At 44.6% G+C, this 24,102-nt stretch overlaps 1 protein-coding gene across 2 annotated transcripts in view; it reads right to left on the bottom strand.

Annotated features, from left to right (window-relative positions):
* Positions 1 to 8,584: 8,584 nt before the first annotated feature.
* LOC147123290 (uncharacterized) overlaps positions 8,585 to 24,102 on the bottom strand; it is a 277,352-nt gene continuing 261,834 nt past the window's right edge. For both annotated transcript variants that reach the window (XM_085970222.1, XM_085970227.1), the window contains one exon: positions 8,585 to 9,198. In XM_085970222.1, coding sequence (XP_085826348.1) covers positions 8,956 to 9,198 — 243 coding nt within the window. In that variant the 3' untranslated portion in view covers positions 8,585 to 8,955. The remainder of the gene's footprint in view (positions 9,199 to 24,102) is intronic.

Below are 24,102 nucleotides of genomic sequence, written 5' to 3' on the forward strand. Positions count from 1 at the left end.
TCTCTGTCCTAAATAGCTTACCCCTTATCTTTAGACAGTGACCCCTGGTTCTGGACTCCCCCGGCATTGGGAACATCCTTCTTGCATCTAGATTGTCTAGTCCTGTTAGAATTTTGTAAGTATCAATGAGATCCCCTCTCATTCTTCTAACCTCCAGCGAATATAAGCCCAATCGACCCAATCTCTCCTCAGACATCATTCCTGCCATCCCAGGTATCAGTCTGGTGAATCTTCACTGCACTCCCTCCATGGCAAGAACATCCTTCCTCAGATAAGGCAACCAAAACTGCACACAATATTCAAGGTGTGGTCTCACCAAGGCCATCTCCAACTGCAGCAAGACATCCTTGCTCCTGTACTCAAATCCTCTTGCTATGAAGGCCAAAATACCATTTGCCTTCTTAACCGCCTGCTGCACCTGTATGCTTACCTTCAGCGACTAGTGCACAAGGACACCCAGGTCTCATTGCACTTCCTCTTCTCCCAATCTATTGCCGTTCAGATAATATTCTGCCTTCCTGTTTTTGCCATGAAAGTGGATAACCTTGCATTTATCCACATTATACTGCATCTGCCATGCAACTGCCATGCATCTGCCCAATCACCCAACCTGTCTAGATCATACTGGAGTTTCTCGGCATCCTCCTCATAGCACACACGCCCACCCAGCTTTGTGTCGTCTGCAAACTTGGAGATATTACATCTAGTTCCCTCGTCTAGATCATTAATATATATTGTGAATAGCTGGGGTCCTAGCACCGATCCCTGCGGTACCCCACTAGTCACTGCCTGCCACTCGGAAAAAGACCCGTTTATTCCAACTCTTTGCTTCCTGTCTGCCAACCAGTTCTCTATCCAAGTCAGTACCTTACCCCCAATCCCATGTGCTTTAACTTTACACGCTAATCTCTTATGCGGGACCTTATCGAAAGCCTTCTGAAAGTCCAAATACACCACATCCACTGGTTCTCCCTTATCTATTCTACCAGTTACATTCTCAAAAATTCCAGTAGATTAGTCAAGCATGATTTATCTTTTGTAAATCCATGTTGACTTTGTCCAATCCTGTCGCTGTTTTCCAAGTGCTCTGCTATTACATCTTTTATAATGGACTCCAGCATTTTCCCCACTACCGATGCCATGCTTACCGGTATATAATTCCCTGTTTTCTCTCTACCACCTTTTTTGAATAGTGGGGTTATATTAGCTACTCTCCAATCCATATGAACTGTTCCAGAGTCTGTAGAATTTTGGAAGATGACAAGCAATGCATCTCCTATTTCTAGGGCTACTTCCTTAAGTATCCTAGGATGTAGATTATCAGGCCCTGGGGATTTATCGGCCTTCAATCCCGTCAATTTCCCTAACAGCATTTCCCTACAAATACTGATATCATTCAGTCCCTCCCTCTCATTAGGCCCAATGTTCCCCAACATCTCTGGGAGGTAACTTGTGTCCTCTTTTGTGAAGACAGAACCAAAATATGTATTTAATTGGTCAGCCGTTTCTTTGTTCCCCATTATAAATTCCACTGATTTTGACTGCAAGGGACCGACGCTTGACTTCACCAATCTTTTTCTCTTCACAGATCTATAGAAGATTTTACAGTCAGTTTTTATGTTCCCTGCAAGCTTACTCTCATACTCTATTTTCCCCCTCTTAATTAATCCCATTGTCCTCCTTTGCTGAATCCTAAACTACTCCCAATCCTCATGTTTGCTGCTCTTTCTCGCCAATTTATATGTCCTCTCCTTAGATCTTATGCTATCCCTAATTTCCCTTGTTAGCCACGGTTGAGTCACCTTCTTTGTTTTATTTTTATGCCAAACAGGGATGAACAAATTCTGTAGTTCATCCATATGATCTTTAAATGTTTGCCATTGCCTATCCACCGTCAACCCTTTAAGTAATGTCCCCAATCCATCCTAGCTAACTCGCGCCTCATACCATCGTAGATTCCTTTATTTAAATTGAGGACCCTAGTCTCTGAGTCAAGTACTTCACTTTCCATCTTAATGAAGAATTCTATCATATTATAATCGCTCCGCCCCAAGGGGCCTCGCACAAGATTGTTAATTAATCCTTTCTCATTACATAATACCCAGTCTAAGATGGCCTGATCTCTAGTTGGTTCCTTGACATATTGGTCCAGGAAACCATCCCATATACACTCCAGGAATTCCTCCACCACAGTATTGTTACTAATTTGGTTAGCCCAATCTATATGTAGATTAAAGTCACCCATGATAACTGCTGTGCCCTTATTGCACGCATCTCTAATTTCCCATTTAATGCCATCCCCAACCTCAGCATTAATGTTTGGGGATCTGTATACAACTCCCACTAACGTTTTCTGCCCCTTGGTATTTCTCAGCTCCACCCATACAGATTCCACATCATCAGAGCTAATATCCTTCCTTACTATTTTGTTAATCTCCTCGTTAACTAGCAATGCTACCCCACCTCCTTTTCCTTTTTGCCTGTCTTTTCTGAATATTGAATACCCCTGGATGTTGAATTCCCAGCCTTGGTCACCCTGGAGCCATAGCTCCATAATTCCAATTATATCATATCCGTTTACATCTATTTGCGCAGCTAATTCATCCACCTTGTTACGAATGCTCCTCACATTAAGACACAAAGGCCTAGAAATTCAGTTGCTTGCGCCAGCCGGTAGCGCCTTAGGAGGAGGAGATGTTGGGCGCTAGGCAGCTAGCGGCCGGGCGCAGCGCGATCTGCGCCTCTCCCCAACTTCACTAGAGATTTAGCGTCGGCGCAAAGTCTTTGCGCGCGCTCAGCTGCGCGCGCAGATCCTGACGTCATTTCATCGTGCAACGCCCTTTGTGCGCCCCAAACCGGAACTTCAGTGGCGCCGCCCTTCTTTGCGCCTGGCGCCCCCAGCGACTGGTAGAGGGGAACGGTTCCCAGTCACTGCGGGGTGCGGGGGGCGCTATTTAAAGGGGACTCCTCCTGCATTATAAGTGACAGCCATTTTGTGCCAATCCTTCTGTGTGAGAGACAAAGGCAGAGAGCTTTCTGCTTTGACTCAGCGCTCGCACAGGTACTTCTGGCTTCAGGCCAGAGCTTTGCACTTGGATTTCACTTTCAGTGCCATAGCCTTGAGTCGCCACATATACTGTAATGGGGGCTACAATGGGTGGAAACGTTGGCTTTCTGCATTGCATTCAAAGGGATCAGAGACGCCGTGAGAGAGTGCCAGTCATGGCCAGATGGAGAAGAGCCAACAGGTGTCGGCACAGGAGGCCTTACCCACCCAGGGTATACCGCCAGCAGTTCTCATATCTGAACATGTCTGAGGAGCAGTGTGTTCGGAGGCTGCGATTCAGAAGGGAGGTGGTCACTGAGATCTGCCACCTGCTTCGCAGAGATCTGCAGCCACAGCTGAGGAGCAGGATGTCTGTCGGTGGCAGTGAAGGTGACGGTGGCTCTCAACTTCTATGCCACCGGCTCCTTCCAATCCGCTACTGGGGACATTGCCAACATCTCCCAGTTTGCGGTACATTGCTGCATCCGACAGGTGAACAATGCCCTTTTCAGAAGGAGACGTCAGTACATCTCCTTCCCCATGACCCTGGACAAGCAGCAAGAGCGTACAATGGGATTTGGAAGAATAGCGGGCTTCCCCATGGTCCAGGGCGAAGAACTGATGAACCAGCATTGGTCAGGCCTTGCTTCAGGGCTGCAGTGCGCAGGGCATGGCAGCCAGACAAGTCCACCCTCCCCCTTTAAGAGCTGACCGGTGCCAGAGTGTCTGCCGTCAATCAGCAACTCGCCGCACCTGCGCTGCGCCCGCCCTCGGGGGTATCGCCCCGGACCGCCGGCTTAGCGCCTAATGTTAGTCGTGCATTGCCTGTTTTAGCACAGCAGCAACCTCTTGGGGCGATGCGACTGAATATCGGCGAAGGTGGCGCGAACTTGCGCCGGGCACAAACTTTAGCGGCCGCCCGGCTGTAGCGCCCCGAACGTGGCTATACTGAATTTCTAGGCCTTAGACCTTTAAGAATTATTATTTACTGTGGCCATGTTTGATTTAAACCCTTGATTTCTCTGATTGCCACTTTTGCTTTTCTTGTTCCTGTCTTTTGCTTCTATCCTTGTATACCCTCCTGTATTTCCAAGTTCAGCTTGTTGCAATATTTTGGGTGAGCGCCTGATCAGCATTAGTACCTCAGAATTGGTGCATGCCCAATATAGGGAGGGAATTCATGCATTGCAGCATGTCTTAAAGGGAAAACAGTTCTAGTGAGGACTTGCTACATAAACAGGCATAACAGAGAAAAAAAATGGCAGGCTGCAGTCATGGCACTAGACTTGAAGGGCTGGATTTTGCCAATGGGGAGCTTTTGGAGGCAGGATTCCCACTTGTCCGGTTTCAGTCCCGCCTCCGTCAACTTCTGGCCAACGCACGCTATTTTCCCTTGATTGACCTTGTTAAGCCCGCCCAGAGGGCTTAGCAGGCCAATTAAGGGAAAGCCGGTTACAGAGAACGTCAACGTATGACATTTCATCTGTCAAAAAATTTTCTTTTGTAGACATTAGATGGTTGCTGCATTGGAGAATGCAACGGCCATCTGTCATCTCTACCGCAGAGATGCGAGACTCTCCGCATACCCACTGATTGAAGCCTGCAGGAAGAAACAAAGGTAAGTACACTTTTTCTATCACTTTGCAATTACCTCAGATACTCACCTCTCCACACTTGCACCCATCACTCACCTTCACAGCACATTTTTGGACCCCTCTGACCCCCACAGACCCACTACTCGCCTCGGTGACCTTGGCGGGTTTCGGAGTCTTCGGGAAGCCTGCACATGTGTGGGCAAAAAGGGGATAATCCTATTTTCTGCCTGGTAACTACCTGTTAACAGGCAGTTAAGTGGCTGTAATTCTTTCCTGCCTCCAAGGAGTTGGGACATGGCGCGGGATGGCTACCCGCCTCCTGGCAAGATGGCATGGAGGCGGGTTGGGGGTGGGTGCCATTTTCCCGGCAGTCCCGCCTCCAAACCCGCCTCCCCAGGGCTGGAAAAATCCAGCCCGAAGACTAGTAAGTCAAGGTCAGGAAGGGCATTCTTTACCCACAAGGTGGCTGCCAGGTCTGTAAAACAATCGGGCAGAGAGCTTGGCAGAGGGAGGCAGAGCCACTGAATGCTGACAGCACTGTGCAGATGACCTGGGTTCAGTGCTGCAAGAAATTCAATTGCCAGCAGTAACAAGGTATGGGCCTTCATTGTGACCTCATATTTATGCTTTGCACCAACTATAACAGTCATGAAATGTTTCCTCCTAACCATACATTACTTTAATACCTCTTCAGCTTCCTATGGTTGGCCATCACACTGCATATCAGTTCTCAGGAGTTCACTTCCCCAGCAACATCTTCTTTATCAGAAGCTTGCAGACGACAACCCTCTGTCAACCTCTCAAACTCTTGAGCTAAATCCCCTGGGCTGGAGGTGCCTGTGTTGCTGTGCACCTCACACCAGCACTAGATCTTGCTTTCAAAATCAGCAGCACATGTAGTGTGCACCCAGCTCAGGGGACTTAGCTAGAGAGAGTGAGGACAACGCAGTGGGTGAAACGCAGAGCACAGGTGAGCAGAGGCAGGTGGAGGGGGCACAGGTAGAGCAAGAGGCATGTGCCCGGAGAATCATCTCATATTCATCCACAGCTGGAGAGGGCTTGGATCCTGAACTCTAGGGCCCAGCATTTAAAGAAGGGTTCTTTTGGAACATGATAAATTGCAGGAGTCACTGGGGTAATACCCAGAGTTTCTATCACATGGCGGCTTGTGCGGACAATTCCACAGTCTCCATTTGTGGGGTTCTCACTGAAGCTTTGCAGTCCACCTTGGAGCAGATGGCACCTCTAGGGACATCTATCAGCACAGCCCCTCACAGCAGAGGCCTCATTCAAGTCTTTGCATCCTTCCTGAATGCTCAGATTGCTGCCATATAGGCCTTGGACTAAGTGTCTGAAGATAGATCACAATACAGTGCAAATAGGTATGTAAATACTTCCTGTTTAACCCTACATAATTTGGTGACACCACTCTCAGCAGGAAACCATGACAGGCAGGCAGATATTACCAAAATCATTCAGCCACCATATCTGTAGAGCTACCCTCTGTAGTCACTTTTCATAAACTTAATTGCTTGCAAATGATAACGAGTGAAGGATACATGTCTACAAATTTCAATGTGACATCTGTCCTACAAGGCAAGTGGTACATGTCAACTTGAAAAATCTTGAACAATAGAGAACAGATATGTAGGCTATGGTGTACCTGTAAGATTTAGTAAACATTATTAATATTCTATAACCATTTTTATATAACTATAATATGTGAAATTGTATGTTAAATGCCTAAAAGCCTGTATAAAATGGCGAATGGCTAAGAGCAAACCAGGATGGGATTATGCCAACCTGACTAAAAACTATTGTTTAAAATTACTAAAGTAACGGAATGTTGTGCTAAGTTTATGGAGACGAGGAATTCAGAAATATTATGCTTAAAGAGATAAAAACTAGAGAGATAGATAAGAGTTGGAGACATCCTTCATTGGTACAGCTATAGGATGGACCGACTGTTTTGTCAACATTCTAGGATATGTTCTGTGAAAAGTGAAGATCTGAGATAAGGGTACTTTGCTTTGCATAGAGAAAAAGCCAGAAGGAACAACAAGGTCATAAGATGGCTAACGAGGGAAGCAACACTTTTTACCAGGTGTCAGAGGGTTAATTACTGCCACGTAGGCAAAACGAGAGGAAAAAGGGTATAAAGGTACAGGTTTTGAACATCGAAAGCGCGCACCGTGTAACCAGAGATTGATAGGAGATTCGGTCAACAAAACACAGCAAGATCCCAAGGAAGCGAGCATCGGTCAATGGAACACAGCAACATACATCAGGAGACTTGCGTCGCGGTCACTCGGAAGGAACGCCGGGGTTCGATGAACGGACTGTGACTGTCTTCTTGTTCAGTATTACTTCTTTGTACTGGATGTTTAATGCTTAATATACCTGTTTTACTGATACACAATATACCTGGACCCAGAGTGATTTGTGTAGTCACGGACTGTTTTACTGATACACAATATACCTGTACCCAGGGTGGTTTGTGTAGTCACGGACTGTTTTACTGATACACAATATACCTGTACCCAGGGTGGTTTGTGTAGTCACGGACTGTTTTACTGATACACAATATACCTGTACCCAGGGTGGTTTGTGTAGTCACGGACTGTTTTACTGATACACAATATACCTGTACCCAGAGTGGTTTGTGTAGTCACAGACAAATTATTATAAGAGCTTAATAAAGCTACAGTAACATAGTGGTTACATTACTGGACTAATAATCCAGAGGACTGGACTAATCCAGAGACATAAATTCAAATCCCATTTGGAGAAATTAAATTAAGTTAATTAAAAAAATCTGGAATAAAAAAAGCTAGAATCAATCATGGTGACCATATCACTGTTTCCTCATCACAGAGCAAAAATGCCCCTCCCCTGACTGCACAACTAGTCCACCCCACCTGGAATAAAGAGAGAAATGTCAGTCAGACCCTCCTTCTAGTCCTGTACCATCATTCTTTGTACCCGCACTTGTTTTCCTTGTTCCTTCACCTACTGCTTGGCACCATGATGTTGTCCTTTTACGAACTCCCTCCAAGCCAGAATACGGGGCATCCAAACCCTTGCTTGGGGTGTTGCTCCCATGCCTGCCATGACACAACAGCATATTTAACACCTTTAAATAAACTTGAAGCTCATTAGCATGCAAATCGCAGCTTCCGGCAGGCATAAATGGTTTTAAAAATCCTGTTCTCATTACTTGTAAAATTCAACATTCTTCTGGCTCCTCCCATTTAACGTTGCGGCTGCCTTTACGGTCCAGACAGTGCCTTTGACTTCCTCCTTGCTCCAAAAGAGTGCACCCACATGCACGTAACAGGAAGATTTTGTGCTGAGAGTATTGTTGCTATGGAGCACAGTTCTGATGCGCTCTGCACAAATTGCTCCTGAACAACACTGGCCCCAGAAATCCACCCTACTCTGTTCCTGCATTCTGGTTCGATACACTTATTGGCCAGCGAACTCTTAGCTGGACATCCTGCAGGCTGAAAGGGGAAGGGATATGTAGAAATGGTGATTGACTTACTGTGACTGGTCTTGTAGAGGTATTATGGTTGCCACCTCCCTCAGTAGTTCCTTCTGTGATGTAATGAGGTGTAACCCTCCACTAGTTGTCACAAGCCATCTTTTAATATGGATCAATTTATTTTCTCTCTTATCTACAGATTGCTCCATTATGCCCTGATGTCTTTCCCCTTGATTTGCACTTCCGAGTATGAAATCAGTCTGCTGACTATATCAGCCCAAATTTTTGATGCCGTGCTGATTTTGGTCTCGTGTTAGCAGTGCTTATTTTGTTTTTGAATACTTTGTGCAGCACATAATACTCTACCAGTAGGTTCATTGCTGTGACATATATGAAGCTGACAGAAAATGATAGCAGAATACCAGAAATGGTGAGAAACAAGTAAAACAAAAACTGAAACAATTTTCAAAAATAGTTTTAATTGTTTAATTATTTTAAGAGTTACTGCGCATAAAACAATGTAAGATTATGTATACAGCATGGAAAATAAATTATAGTGATTAATGTGAGCAATTGGACTAGAAATTCAGGAATGCCCATTTGATATGCAACAGCCCTAATGCCTGCTTTAGGGGCGTCTTGTCTCAATAGGACTGAAGTGTGCACGTGCTTCCTGCCCACCATTTGAGGGCCTAAAAAACGGGCGCTACATTGCCCAATTTCCAGGCCAATTATATTAACGAGTTAAAATGTTAGCTTGAGCTTGAATTACCAACTATTTTAGTAATAACCTAGTTTCCACATAGTAATTGCACTCCTAACTAAAAAAATTAGAAAGTTGTCTTTCCTGGCTTCACAGCAACAGCCTTCCGCTTTGCACTGTTACCTAGCAGTTGTCTGACAAGTCTAGCCTTGTACAAGCTCCATTCCTGCTGCTTGGCAAAGTTCTGTCTAATGATTCGTTCAGTTGGGTATGTGTTCACTAGCTCCAATGCAGCTTGCCTAGACTTGGCCGGTGTCTCACTCAGAAACAGTTTTTTTGGGATGAAAATACACTCAGCTCCATCACTAACCTGTAGACAGAAAAAAAGTCTAAAGGTTAAAAAGCTATAATAAAAATTAGTGAAATTAACATATGTGCATACCTGTAACCTGATATAAACTAATTTATAGCAAACTATACATATAACCTGTTAGCTAAGCTTTTACTCATTCCTGACATTCATTCCTACTCACTAATCTTCATCTGCTTAAGTAATATGTTTGAGAAATGGTTTTGGGACACAGAAATGTGTAGAGAATTGTACTAGGGATATGAGTTCAAGTTTCTTCAGTTCCAAAAATTGAATTATTCATGAAGCCACAGAAAAGAAGTCAGATGCTGGCTGTGACACAGCTGGCCATCAGCCAACCCTACCCAAGCTGTCAGGGAATACAGGTACATCTCCTTCCACTATGCAACAGGGAAAAGAGATGGCTAATCACTTTTCTGACACGTGGATTAAACTAATTAGACTGACAACTCCATCAGGAATATAATTGATAAACCTTTCCATTGGACGTCCCCCATTGGACTACCATGGGGGGAAAAATTCCATCCTCACCTCCAAGGATTAAGTATCCTCATTAAACTCCCATTGAAAATCGGCAAGCACTTCCTACCAGATAACTGGGGACCAAGTGGAACCAATAACCTCCAGGAGATCACCAAGTAATAATAACAAGAATTGTAAATAAAAGAAACTACCTGCAACTGTGGGGCTCGGGATTTTTGGAAATGTATTTGCGGAATATGCACATTGGAACAGTAGAGGGACGTCACACCTTTTTAGGCATCTGGACTGCCATTTTATAACAGAATAGATCATCCTGCGACTAAAATCATTTTTCCATTATGTGGGATTTTTCAGGACCACAGGTCTTGATATATAGCTTGTGATGCGATACACCTTTCAACCAATGGCCTTCCTGTAGAATTACACAGCCTAAGACAATGGGGTAGATTTTCACATTGGCAGTGGCGGGAAATGGGCACTAGAGGATTGATCGCCATTACACACCCCACCTGATTGACTTCAGAATCTGGCTGACTCGCTACCGCCCATTCTGCCATCGGCAAATGTGAAAGTCTACGCCAATATTTGAAAACTTGTGTGTGAATAACTCACATTCTTCACAATTTCACAGACATCAACTGGAGGAATAGCAGATATTCAAAAGATTTGTGAATTGGGTCCATTATCAGTATTGGTATAACCTTTCCTGTCATGTGCCAGTCTGGTTGATTATATGCCGTTTTTTACTTATTGCATCTAGCAATATTGTGCTATATTTATAATACTAGAGTTCTTGGTAAGCTTATGATGATACAATGCACTCAAATTTTCTGATGAAAGTCATCGACCTGAAACATTGGGCTGGATTTTGTCAATGGGAAGCTTTTGGAGGCGGGACTGCTGCTTGCCGGCTTTCAATCCCGCCTCCATCAGCTTCTGGCCAACCAGCGGGATTTTCCCCTAATTGACCTTGTTAAGCCCACCCAGCGGGCTCAGCAGGCCAATTAGGAGGAAGTCACTGACAGAGCACGTCAATGTCTGACGTGCCATCTGTCAAGATTTCTTGAAAGAAGAAATGTCAGTGTTTGACAGCTCTGTGAAGCTGTCAAACACTGACATTCTGTGTAGTTTGATGAGTCCTTGTGTTTAGGACTCATCAAACCTTTCAACTTTGCAAAAATCACCTGGCTGTTGGTTCAGAGGATCCAACAGCCAGTCTGTGAAATCTACAATGAAGATGTCAGGACTCCGGATCCACAGCGGCTGAAGGCTGTAGGCAGAAACAAAAGGTAAGTGAACATTTTATAACATTTAACACTCACCTTACATACTTACCACTCCACACTTGCACCCATCACTCACCTCTACATCTCGCTTTCGGACCCCGCAGACCTCCTTCTCATCTCCTGCACCCTGGCGGGGTTCTCCGAGGTTGAGAAGCCTGCACTTTGGAGATAAGAATAGGGATAATCCTTTTTTCTGCCTGTTATCTACCTGTTAATAGACAGTTAATAGGACTTAATCCCTTTCTCACCTCGAGGAGACGGGACAGGATGGCTTCCCGCCTCCTGGCAAAAGGGCACGGTGGCGGAATGGGGGCGAGTTTGCCAGCCGCCCCCAAATTCTGAAACTTTACCTGCAGTCCTGCCTCCATACCCGCCTCCTCAGGGCTGACAAAATCCAGCCCATTAACTCTGTTTCTCTCTCAACAGATGCTGCCTGACCGGCTGAATATTTCTAGCATTTTCCATTTTTATTTCAGATTTCCAACATCCACAGTATTTTGCTTTTGCACTCAAATTTTGTTAATACAGTAAAAGCTATTCCAAAATTATGCTGCAATAACAAGATTACACTTGCTGACATTACTCTTCAGGAACATTTCCAGTAATATTATAAATTAACATTATGGCTAATAATTGTAGCCACAGGCATGTTCACAGAATCACAGAAACCCCACAGTGCAGATAGAGGCCATTTCAGCCCATCGAGCCTGCACCGACACATGTAAGAGGAAATTGACTAATTTGCATGTGATAAACATGGTATTATAATAATTACTAGACGTTAAAATATTACAATTACCCCTATGGTAACGAGAATAATTTTGTAGGTTACAAGCTGAACCTTGTTGACGGTTTAAGCTACACAGTGCTAAATTACAGCCCAATATCACTCACCACATTAAGTCACTTGAAAATCCCCATAGCATCTCAAATAGAGAAACAGAAACAAATATTTGCTTTATAAAATTACATAACATTCAAATATATATATATATATATACTGAAATATAAAAATTAGGGAAAAATTTGTCATTAAAGCTGAAAGCCAGTTTAATGCAGTTTGTGAAATATAGAAAGAACAAGGCCTAGAAATTCATCTTGGGCAATGGTGCAAAATGGGTGGTATCGGGCGGTATGGAACCGACTATCGGGCGCTGTGTATAGCGGGCGGTCACTCCGATATCACCAGTTTTGTGCCACTGCCTGAGATGAATTTGTAGCCCCAATTGTCTTGTTTTGGGGGCAGAAGGACTAAGGGAGGATTTGAAATAAATATTTTCATTCTTCAATCCATATTGAATTATTTTCTACTACTAAATCCCAACTAAAGCAGAGGACTAATATTTTTTTAAAAAGACCTTTAATTCTTCAAGTCTGGTCTTAATCATCCATTCATAAATATAGTTAAAATATATTCCAATCCCTAAAAAATGAATTAACCACTCTGACATGACCTGCAAAGTGGGTTTTCATGCTGGGGATGATCAGTCATTGTCTTTATGACCTGGTAAGAGTAGAGTCACCATAAAGTTTAAATTTACCACCCCACCGCTGCACCCCCCCTCCATTTTAATCCTAGTGGTCGGAAACTACCTTAAGCCCCTGGGAAGGAGGTTTACCAGACTGAAAGGGAGTGAAATGGCAAAACTATGGCTCAGCAATAGCGGATAAAATTTAATGTTGACCAGTGTAAAGTATTGCACATAGGATTTTAAATTACATCGCTATATTACAACAGTGACGACACTTCAGTTTAACTTCAATGGTTGTAAAGTGCTTTGTGATGTACTGAGTTTGTGAAAGGCACTATATAAATGCAAGTCTTTCTTTTATAAGAAGAAAAATTGGGCAACCTACGTAATCCATGAATACAGTTGTAGTTGAAATAAGCATGAAAGAGACTTGGTAGACTCAATGCTAAACAATGCGGAGCAGCAATTATCAAAGCCAATAGATTGTTGAATGACACATAAAACAGTAGAATACAAGTCAAAGAAGGTTGCGACCAAACTGTACCGTGCCACACCTTGAGTGCTGTGTTTAGTTGTGGGCACTGAGAAATAGGGAAACATTCAAATACTGGAGGCAGTGCAGAGAAGAGCCACAAATCCAATCACTAGTGTCAGGGATCGGAGTAATGAGGAAAGACTGGAGAAAATGAGGCTTTTCAGTCTGGAAAGAAAAGGTGGCTGAGAGGTGATAGATGTGCATATGATAGTAAAAGGTAAGTCTGGAATATTACTTTGAATTAAACAGGAGGAGACACAGGTTAAAACTAGTAAAAGGTAACTGTAGAACTGATAGCAAGAAGATCTTCTGCACACACACAGTGATCAACACGTGGAATGGATTCTGGGTAGAGTGTCAGAGATGAAAACCATGGAATAAGAAACAATTAGATGCAGCACTGTGGGGAGTATAGCATTGTTCTGGATAGATATATTAAGATGTAACTTATGATGTTGTGATTTTCGTCCTTTCTCTGGTGACGAAACCAAGAGTGGGGATCAAACCAGCTATATGATTGTCTTAAACGCATCACTATGATTTGAATAAGTGACAAATGAAGATGTCTCTCCTGTCAAATCCAGCTGGAGTCCTGCCCTACAGACTTGTGTCGTGATTGTATACAATAGGTAAAATTTTAATGTTAAGTGCAAGACTGGTTCTCACCGACCATTGAAATCTAAGGATAAATTAATGGATGGAAAATTGTGGGCTGGAGGTATGTAATTTTTGAAGGAGAACATTTCCCCAGTACTTACTATCATCTCCACTCCACCTGTGACAGTCAAGAAAAATCTCCACCACAATGCTAAGTCTGCTGGCTAGATATTTATGCATTCTACTTTCACAGAAACTGGCAAGAGGGATGTTGGAAAAACAATGCAGACTTGTCGGCTTGTACAGTGAGCTAAAATCACATAGCAACCTTCCAGGACAAAGGTCCAGCCTCATAGCTGTAAAGGCTTCCTGAGTCAGTCCCGATTAGGTCAATGTTGCTTTGTGCTTGAGACAAGATAAGGCCACAAAGTCATGCAAGCAGGTCTGTGCACACAAAGCGCAGTTGTGCCGCAGTTTGCAGCAAAGACATTTTGGGCTGCAAACCAAGTAAAGCCACACCAGAGACTTTAAAATTCTGCTAACATTGACCTCACCAGATTTTACATGTTTCAGATGAGCTCAGCCCCCTGTGCTGAGTTCGCTCATATAAAATGGGCACATGACTAACCCCATAACCTGTCCTGCTAAATTAGGATTCTCAAGCAAAATTACTGTTGCAGAATTTTCTAGTGAACATTGATTCTTTTTTCAGTTCACATTGATATTTGCTGTTGCTGGGGAATATGCCGTTTTCACACTTTTCGCAACTATCTTTCAGTACTTTCTAATGGTAGTGCTGCCTGCTCTTCCAATTCAAATAGCACCAAACAAAGTGGTGAGGGTGAGAATTCCTTTGGGGCTTCCTATAGCACTGAATGACTTCATGAGGGGTCAACACACACAGGTGCTCTACTTTCCTTTGGGGAGGGCACTCTTAAGTGCTACATTAGCCAACCCTGCTTGCACCCATCTCATGCAGTGTTACATCCATCTAACAGGGGGTTGAGTGCTGTGCCACTTCGTCATTTGCCCACAAACTCTGGGCCTGAAAATATGTGGCTCTTCTGGCATACTCCTGCCATCATTTCAATGTGAGTATGGTACCAGGGCTGGATACTACGCCATGATCTGGAAATGCCGGGTCCCAGCCTAGTGTTGAAGTTCCCATGATGTACCACTGGGGCAGCACAGATTTTGCCAGTCTCATAAGATTGATGCTCATATGGGTAAGTTCTGACTTTGCATGCACTATGCATGGATTTCTGATCAGAATGGTTGGAAAATAATACTAAACGCCTGTAATGATCAATAACATGTCATTCTATAGTGGACACTAGGTGGAGCCGTAGAGCTGTGTAGAGCTGTATATAAGACTACACTACCCAGCTGTATGTATATTAAGACTACATTACCCATGAGGCACTAGGCTACCCACAAGGCAGCAGTCAAGATGGATGCCTCTACAGATACTGTACCTAGTCCACATGGGCTCAATAAAGTGTCTAGCAAAAGCTAGCTCTGTTCATAATAAGAATGTTTAGTTATTAATGAACATAAGAACGCCCAATTCAATTTCTGATATATACCTCTGGCAGATAGGACTTCCCATCAGCAGTGCAAAGTCAGAAAATTACCCCATAGATGTGTTTATTGTGGTTAGGTGTGTCATAGTACAACCCTTTGCCCCAGCACACCAACATTCTTCTAATTACACTGGATCAGATCTTGCTGTACCTGATTTGACTAAGTCACGCACTCAAATTCACCTTCCTTCGCCATCATTCCTCTGTACCTTTCTCAATTCTTAAATCTCATTGGTTAAGGAGATACACAGTTGGTCCCACCATTCACTAAGGTCTCAGTTGCTCCATTGCCCTCACCATGCCGTTATCAGCTCGCACTTCCAGCAAGTTAAGGCCCCAAAACATTTTAAGTTAAAGGGCGCAGAAAAATGTCTAACTAATGGCGTACGCTGCGAGATGCCCCACTCCAGCAAGATCTGGCCCAATTATCTTTGTTTTCCTTCTCGTCAATAGATCAGTTCAAGAAGTGAAAATCACAGAACATTTTAACTAGGTGAAAATTGAAAAATCATTCCTGATCATGTCTTAATAAAAGTTTTCTTTTTTTCCCTTTTCCAAAGTCGAAAATATTAAGTTATCATTTTGTCAACATGGGTGGTTTGTCGAGATAGATGGGCATAATATATAAGAAATAAAATCACAGAATTTCTGAATTTTATGTTTATGTGCATTTGGTTCCATGCATTTTCTTTAACTTTTTTATTTTTAAAGGATCATTTAAGGGCAGACTGTTTCAAATGCAAGACTGTTCTGTTCTTCAGCCTTTAGCTTCAGTTTGTCATCCTGGCAATGCACTGTGGAGGTAGGATTGAAAGGAGCTATTCCTCACATACATACGGAGAGAAAGTTTACACTCTGAATGTTGCTGGTGCTAAGAGGGTGGATTTAGAGGCAGATCCGCTGTCAAAATCAAAATGTAAGTTTCCAAATTGTCGGGTCTGCGATTTCAGAACAGACCCGACACCAAGCGGCGGGGGAGGCATTTATGATACTTAACTGCTTGTTAAGTGTTATTACTATTTTGCCAGCCTTTTTCTATTTTACCACATTTTTAACGGGGTTCACGTCATTCGGGGATCACGTCAGGTAAGTAGGTCGGGTTCTCTATGTCTCCCCATTGCTGTGAATAGGTGACAGCTGCAAAAGTGGTATGAAAGCTACCATTTCACAGCTGGTCACTTTCCAATGTCAGAAGCTTGAGCCTTCAGGACTTGGAAGACACTTTTGAGCTGTATGCAGTTTGGAAGTGTTTGGAGTAAACTCTCTATCCACTGTCACCTCCTTGGAGCAAGCTCTCTCACCATTGACAGATCGCTTCTGTCATCTCAAATTCAGCTGCCATCTATTCCAGCAACATCGGTGCCATTGAAAAAATCTCACCTTGGTCCTCTGAATCCCTCCACGAACAGTCCAAACACCAACATCACCAGGCACACCAACATCACCAACAACAATACCAACCTTCTCCGCAATCACCTGATGCTGCACAGGACACAGGGCATCAGCAACCAACAACATTGCTGCCCGGGAGGCCAGCAATGGCATCACCATGGCTAGATTAACTTCACTTGATGCTGTACACCCTGGCTGCCACATGATGTGCCAGGTAAACACCACCCCACACCAGCAACATAAAGCATTCCTACAATGACTAAGCCATTGCTTTCACACTCATCACCATTGCAGGGGATACTGTTATGTCTCACCATTCACTGCAACTCACTAAGGCACTTCCAAAGGTGAGCATGAATCTGTACAATAAGGCAAAGTGTTGAAAATAAAGATTTCAATGTTTGACAACACATTAACAGAAACTTTACGTGAACATTGCATAAAACACCCAAGTGCCTACCCTGTGTGTTGTTAGTTGATATGATTGCACTAGGATAAGGGTGAGTGTGTGGGGTGGCTAGTGAGATGGGGATGTGATAATATAGACAGAGAGGGATGGGTGGAGGTGTAAGGTAAGTTGGTGTAAGTAAGGATGTGCAGGAGTAGGGTAGGGAAGGCAGAGTTAAGGAGGTGTGATGAGTGGCACAGCAGGATGAGGTTGAGTGTGGCTTTGCAGTAACGTTTCCTGATCCACTGAGATCATTGAAAGGTTTGCACCACTGCAGCCTGGTCCTCTTGACGACATCCCTGCTTTTGCCCTCCTGTGCAATGTGCAACCAGGCTACATTGGTCTCCTGGGGAGGTCTCTTCCACCCTTGGAAGGGAAGAGAGCCTCCCTGCATGCTGTGACTCCCTCCATAAGCATATGGAGGGAGTCATGCGGGAACCTGGGTGCAGACCTGCACCTTTGTGCAGTGCTTGTCAGTGTTTGCGACACCACAATGCTGCAGAACACTGACAGCACAACTGTCAAAATTAATGTGGCCATGGTCTCTTTAAAGATACCGGCTGATGACACGTCATCAAATGACGTCATGAGACCCGCTTTATTTTAATTGACTGGGAACCCCGCAGAGTGTGCTACCAACTGAGCCACAGCTGACACTGTGGATAGTGATAGACTTCAAGAGGACATAGACAGGCTGGTGGAATGGGTAGTCACATGGCAGATGAAATTTAATGTAGAAAAGTGCAAAGTGATACATTTTGGTAGGAAGAACAAGGAGAGGCAATATAAACTAAAGGGTACAATTCTAAAGTGGGTGCATGAACAGAGAGACCTGCTGGTATATGTGTACAAATCGGTGAAGGTGGTAGGGCAGGTTGAGAAAGTGGTTAAAAGAGCACACGGGATCCTGGGCTTCATAAATAGAGGCATAGGGGGCGATTTTGTGAATGGAGGCGAGTTGGAGGTGGGATTGCTGCTTGTCGGGTTTCAGTCCCGCCTCCATCGAGTTATGGCCAGCCCACGCTATTTTCCCTTGATTGACCTTGTTAAGCCTGCCCAGTGGGCTTAGCAGGCCAATTAAGGGAAAGCCGGTTGCAGAGAACGTCAGTGTATGACGTGTCATCTGTCAAAAATTTTAGACAGATGAATTGTCATCGTTTGACAGCTCTGTGAAGCTGTCAAACAGTGACAATCTCTGCAGTTTGATGAGGTTTTGCATACAAGACTTCATCAACCTTCTTTCTTTTACAGAACTCAGATGTTTGTTGCATCTGAGAATGCAATGGATATCTCTTATCTGCAACATGGAAGTGCGAGACTCTCCGCTAAGAAACCGATTGAAGCCTGCAGGAAGAAACAAAGGTAAGTACAGTTTTAAAAACACTTAGGACTTACCTCAGATACTCACTTCTACACTCTTTCACTCATCACTTACCTTCACACCACACTTTTGCACCCCCACCCCCCGACCCCCGCAGACCCAGTACTCGCCTCGCTGAGCTGGTGGGTTTTGGGGTCGTCGGAAAGCCCGCACTTGTGAGGGCAAAAATGGGATAATCCTATTTTCTGCCTGTTAACTACCTGTTAACAGGCAGTTAATAAGCTTTAATCCCTTCCTGCCTCCAAGGAGATGGGACCCGGTGCGGGACAGCAACCCGCCTCCTGGGAAGATGGGTTGGGGGCGGGTGTGCCACCTGCCCCCAAATTCAGCCATTTTCCTGGCAATCCTGCCTCCATACCTGCCTCCCCAGGGATGGCAAAATTGCCCCCATAGAGTACAAAAGCAAGGAAGTTATGATGAAACTTTATAAAATACGGGTTCGGCCTCAAATGGAGTACTGTGTCCAATTCTGGGCACCGCACTTTAGGAAGGATGTGAAGGCCTTAGAGAGGGTGCAGAAAAGATTTACAAGAATGGTTCCAGGGTTGAGGGACTTCAGTTGCGTGGATAGACTGGAGAAGCTAGGGCTGTTCTCCTTAGAGCAGAGAAGGTTGAGAGGAGATTTGATAGAGGTGTTCAAAATCATGAGGGGTCTGGACAGAGTAGCTAGAGAGAAACTGTTCCCATTGGCAGCAGGGTCACGAACCAGAGGACACAGATTTAAAGTGATTGGCAGAAGAACCAATGGCGGCATCAGGAAAAAAAAATTTACTCAACAATTAGTTAGGATCTGGAATGCACTGCCTGAAAGGGTGGTGGAGGCAGATTCAATGGTGGCTTTCAAAAAGGAATTGGATAAGTATCTGAAGGAAAAAAAATTGCAAGGCTCTGGGGAAAAGGCGGGGGAGTGGGACTGGCTGAAGTGCTCTTGCAGAGAGCTGGCAAGGGCTCGATGGGCTGAATGGCCTCCTTCTGTGCTGTAACAATTCTAACAGGCTGGTGCTCTTTCTCTAGAAAAGAGAAGGCTGAGGGGTGACCTGTTAAAGGTCTTTAAAATTATGAAGGGATTTGATAGGGTAGATATAGAGAAGATGTTTCCACTTGGGAGTCCAAAACTAGGCGACATAAATATAAATCACTAATATGCATCTGAGGAGATTTTGCTTTACAGTTAAACACTGCAATGTGAGTCACCATTGACATTTCAGTGGGGAGCCATGTAATGATTTTTAAATTATTTTTTCAATTAACAGTAGAGTGCATTGTGTTCCACTGGGAGCACCTCTGACCCACTGAATACAATAAAATAAAAAAGATTTTCACTCAGACATGAAAGATGACACGATTAGCACCTCAAAGGCCTGAAATAAAATCTGATTAGACTGCTAAGTCTCATACCATTAATGTGAATGCAACCCAATTAGCATTTTTCAACTTTTGTGCACTGTGTAAGTATTAATGGCCATTTTACCTGCTTACAGGAAACTTTGGTTTATCCGGAGGTTGTATGTCCGAAAACCTCAATCTACCGGCAAAAATCAGGAGCCGTTTTGTTCGGTTTTTTTTCTTCTCGTGGCTTTGTTTTCAACAGTCGGGCTCTGGAAAGTCTCTCTGAAGCTGTTGCTAAGCTACAGAGACGCTTCCAAGGTACGGGCCGACTGTTTACAAGCTGTTGCTAAGCAACAGTGTTTGTTGTCAGATACGGAGATGAAAACCTCCGTATGCTTCAACATTAACTTTGTATGTCCGGCAGTTTTGATAGATCGGCAACAGCTCGGTCCCGTCGGTGCCGGATATCACAAAGTTTCCTGTATTTATATATTTCAATGGACAGAAAATCATGGGTGAGCACCAAATTCCAAGTGAGTGTGCTCGGTGGGCGAGGCTTCACGCCAGGAGCACGACCTTGTAAAATTACATATGTTTTATGTGCTCAATAGAATTGCAGTGAAAAGGAATTCAAAAAGTTATAAATAAAATAAGGCCTGTGTACAATAATCACAAATGAAGTAATTTCTCTTTCAGAGTAATGGACAGTTAGTTGGCTACCCTCAAATGTGCTCTGATACTTTTACGTAATGTTACTGCAGTTCTGCCCTCCACCTTCTGCTGTGTGAAAGAGTGTCACAAAAAGGGGTAAATGTTCTCTGCATTTTCTGAGGGCAAGGACAGAGACATTGGCCAGAATTTTCCCGTTGCCATGCATATGTGTTTGGAGGTGGGTTGGCTGTAAAAATAGCGAAAATATGCAGTGCGTCGGGATCTCACCGTCACCCCGTCTCCTCGCGCCTTTAACTTGGGCAGGTTTCCCAGCACGTCACGGACCCAATCGGCGACCTAATTCAACTTATTAACTGCTTGTTATCAGACCCTTAAGAGGGTTTTTAACAGCAGCTTCTGAATTTAACGGCATGAGCACGGGAAACACACAGCTCGGGAACCTCGCCTGTGAAGGGGAGGTGGAAGCTCAGTGGCCATTGTGAGAGTGAATTAATTGACAGCTGGGAAAACCCCATAAATACACACACCATGTACCTCATTAGTTGTCTAAGGGAAAGGCTCTTGCTGACTCCATTTTGGGCACAGAATTAGGTTTCTGGAGTTTGCAGGTCATTTCTGCAACCTCAGAAGCCACTCTCAGCACATTGCTAGTCAGTATTAGAGGATTGAGGGATTGGCCGTCTGATTGCTACTTGACCTGCCATCTACGACATCAGCATGGGTGCCGCTTATATTGTCTCGCCTTGGTCCTCAGAAGCGGACTAAGATGAAGTTCACCACCAGCAGCAGCAACCACAACACCAGCCTTCTCAACGACCTGATGCTCCACAGGACAGAGGGGATCAGCACAAGGCTGCATCGTGCCAGAGGCGATACCCCCAACACAGGCTTTACAGGCAGAGGATGAGCTTCCTCAACATGACTGAGCAGCAGTGACAAAGGAGGCTCTGGCTATCGCACCAGGTCATCGCATACATTTGCAGCTTATTGGAACCAGACCTGCAGCCCAGAGGACCTGGTGAACATGTCTTACCAGTGGCTGTCAAGGTCACCAGTGCTCTCAACTTCTTCACTTCAGGCTCCTTCCAGGGATCTGCAGCAGACATTTGCGACATCTCGCAGTCGACCGCCCACAGATGCACTGAGCAGGCGCCCGGCTTTGCCATTCTGGCTGGCTTCCCATGAGTGCAGGGCGTCATCGACTGCACACATGTGGGCATCAGGGCCCCACCCACATCACCCAGTCGTGTTTGTGAACCGCAAGGGCTTCCACTCCCTCAATGTGCAGCTCATGTGCAACCATAGGAAAATGATCCTGCACGTATGCACCAGATTCCCTGGCAGCTGTCATGACTCATTCGCGCTGCACCAGTTCACCCTCCCTCAGCTGTTCGCACCTCCGAACACACTTACTATCCACTAAAGACGTGGCTCATGTCACCCTTGAGGAGGCCAAGTAATGAGGCCGAGGAGCATTACAATGAAAGCCACATATCCACCAGATGTGTCATAGAGCAAACAATATGTATGCTGAAGATGCGCTTCAGATGCCTTAACAGGTCTGGAGGAGGCCTTCAGTACGCACTAGCCAGGGTCTCCAGAATCGGCGTTGTTTGCTGTGTGCTGCACAACATAGCTCAGCAGCGAGGATTGGAGCTGCCTGAGGAGCAATGTGCACATCGCACATCCTCTTCAAAGGAGGAGGAGGAGCAGGAACCTGAGGTGGCGATGGCACCAGCAGCGGCGCACATTGCTGCCCTGGAGGCCAGAGATGGCCTCATAATGGCCAGATTTACTTAATACTTTACCAATTCACCCATATGGCTGCCATATGCTGTGCTAAATCCACCATCCCCCACCCCCAACAACACCATAAAGCATCCCTGCAATGACCAACCCATTCCTTTCACCCAAAGCCCCATTGCTCGAGGTCATGTAAAGTCTCACCATTTACTCCAAATCACAAAGCCACTTCCAAGGTAGCAGGCAAAAATGGGCAAGACCAGAAAGTAGTGAAAATAAAGACATTTATATGTGTCATAACAATAATAGAACCTTAACAATAACATTGCTTTATACACCCACATGCATACACTTGTACATCTAGGATTGTGTCATTTTTCGTTTCCGAGTGCTTCTACGAGGTGCAACCACTGTGGCTTCAGCCGAGGTACAGGCAGCCTGCTCACTTCCCTGTTGCAACAGCTTAGACACTTTTGGCGGATGTCCTCTGGGCTTCACAGCCTGTGAGGGCCCCACTGAAGACTGCTCCTCCTGCGACTATGCAGGGGCAGACTCGGCCATCGGGATCCGAGGAAGCTTGTGGGGCTCTGACTGAGGGGGAGGCAATGGGGGAGAAGTGGGAGAACTTTGAGCAGAGCTCCCACTTCCATGTCCCCCTCATCATCATCCCTCTCATGGGCCACCTGCACTTCCCTGCTAGCAAGGAGCTGGCGAGCACCTTGCTGCACAGCATTGGGGCCATGAGGACCCAAGTCTACATTTAGATCGCCCCTAGACAGGAGGTCTAAGAGCCTCTGCCATCTGTTCTCCTTAGCAAACATGTGCTCATGTGAGATACACTTAGCTGCTCCATGCTGGTAGCCATCATTTCCATGGAAGAGCACATCACCGCCATCGCCTGCAACATGGTGGTACTCATTTGGAGATGGACTCCTCCATTCTCTGCACATTTGTGTTAGAAATTAGGGTATCTAAAATGTATATGGTTATGCAAATGAAATTGTGACACAAATAATTCTGTGTTTAGATGATTGTATTAGAACTTGAGACAAAACTGTCTCTTCAGACTAGTATTAGAATAGCTGGATAGATGCTTAGAATGTGTGAATGTTTTTGGTTCCCTGCGAATGTTATAACTTTCTGCACCATGGCAAGTCATATATGACCTTGCTTCCCAGGCTAGCTGTCTGCTGTTTGTGTGTTAGGAAGGCTGTTGACTGTATCTTTGATTTGGCCAACCAAGGCCCAACGCCCATGTTTCTTCCATTACTGATAATAACCATATTATAATACTAAGTTAGGATTTTGACTTTGTTTAACAAAGCTGATTTAAAATGCATAAGTTAACCAATGTGTGAGAAAAGAATAGAAGATATCTTTGGGAATTTAATAATTCCTTCCATGGTACAACAGTCTGATAATAGAATTAAATAGTTAGTTTTGCATAGCTAAAGCTGCATGAACAGCGTGAACATAAATAACTGATAACAAGCCGCTAAGAACATCTGAAGGCCAAGAATTACATGTCTGACTCTTGGGCAGGACCGGGACAAATGTCCTAGGGGGAGTGTTTGCTAGTGCTGCTGGGGAGTGTTTAAACTAAAATGGCAGGGGTTTGGGAACCTGTGCAGGGAGACAGAGGAAAGGGAAGCAAGGATAGAAGCAAAAGACAGGAAGGAGAAAAGCAAAAGTGGAAGGGTGTAAATCAAACAGGGCCACAGTAAATAATAATTCTAAAAGGACTAAGAGGGTTAAAAAAACAAGCCTGAAGGCTTTGTGTCTTAATGCGAGGAGCATTCATAATAAGGTGGATGAATTAGCTGCGCAAATAGATGTAAATGGATATGATATAATTGGGATTATGGAGACATGGCTCCAGGGTGACCAAGGCTGGGAATTCAATATCCAGGGGTATTCAATATTCAGGAAGGACAGGCAAAAAGGAAAAAAGGTGGGGTAGCATTGCTGGTTAAAGAGAAGATT

This window comes from Somniosus microcephalus, chromosome 2 (genome assembly GCF_052327205.1).
Source record: "Somniosus microcephalus isolate GS21.2 chromosome 2, FLI_Smic_1.0, whole genome shotgun sequence".
NCBI lineage: Eukaryota > Metazoa > Chordata > Chondrichthyes > Squaliformes > Somniosidae > Somniosus > Somniosus microcephalus.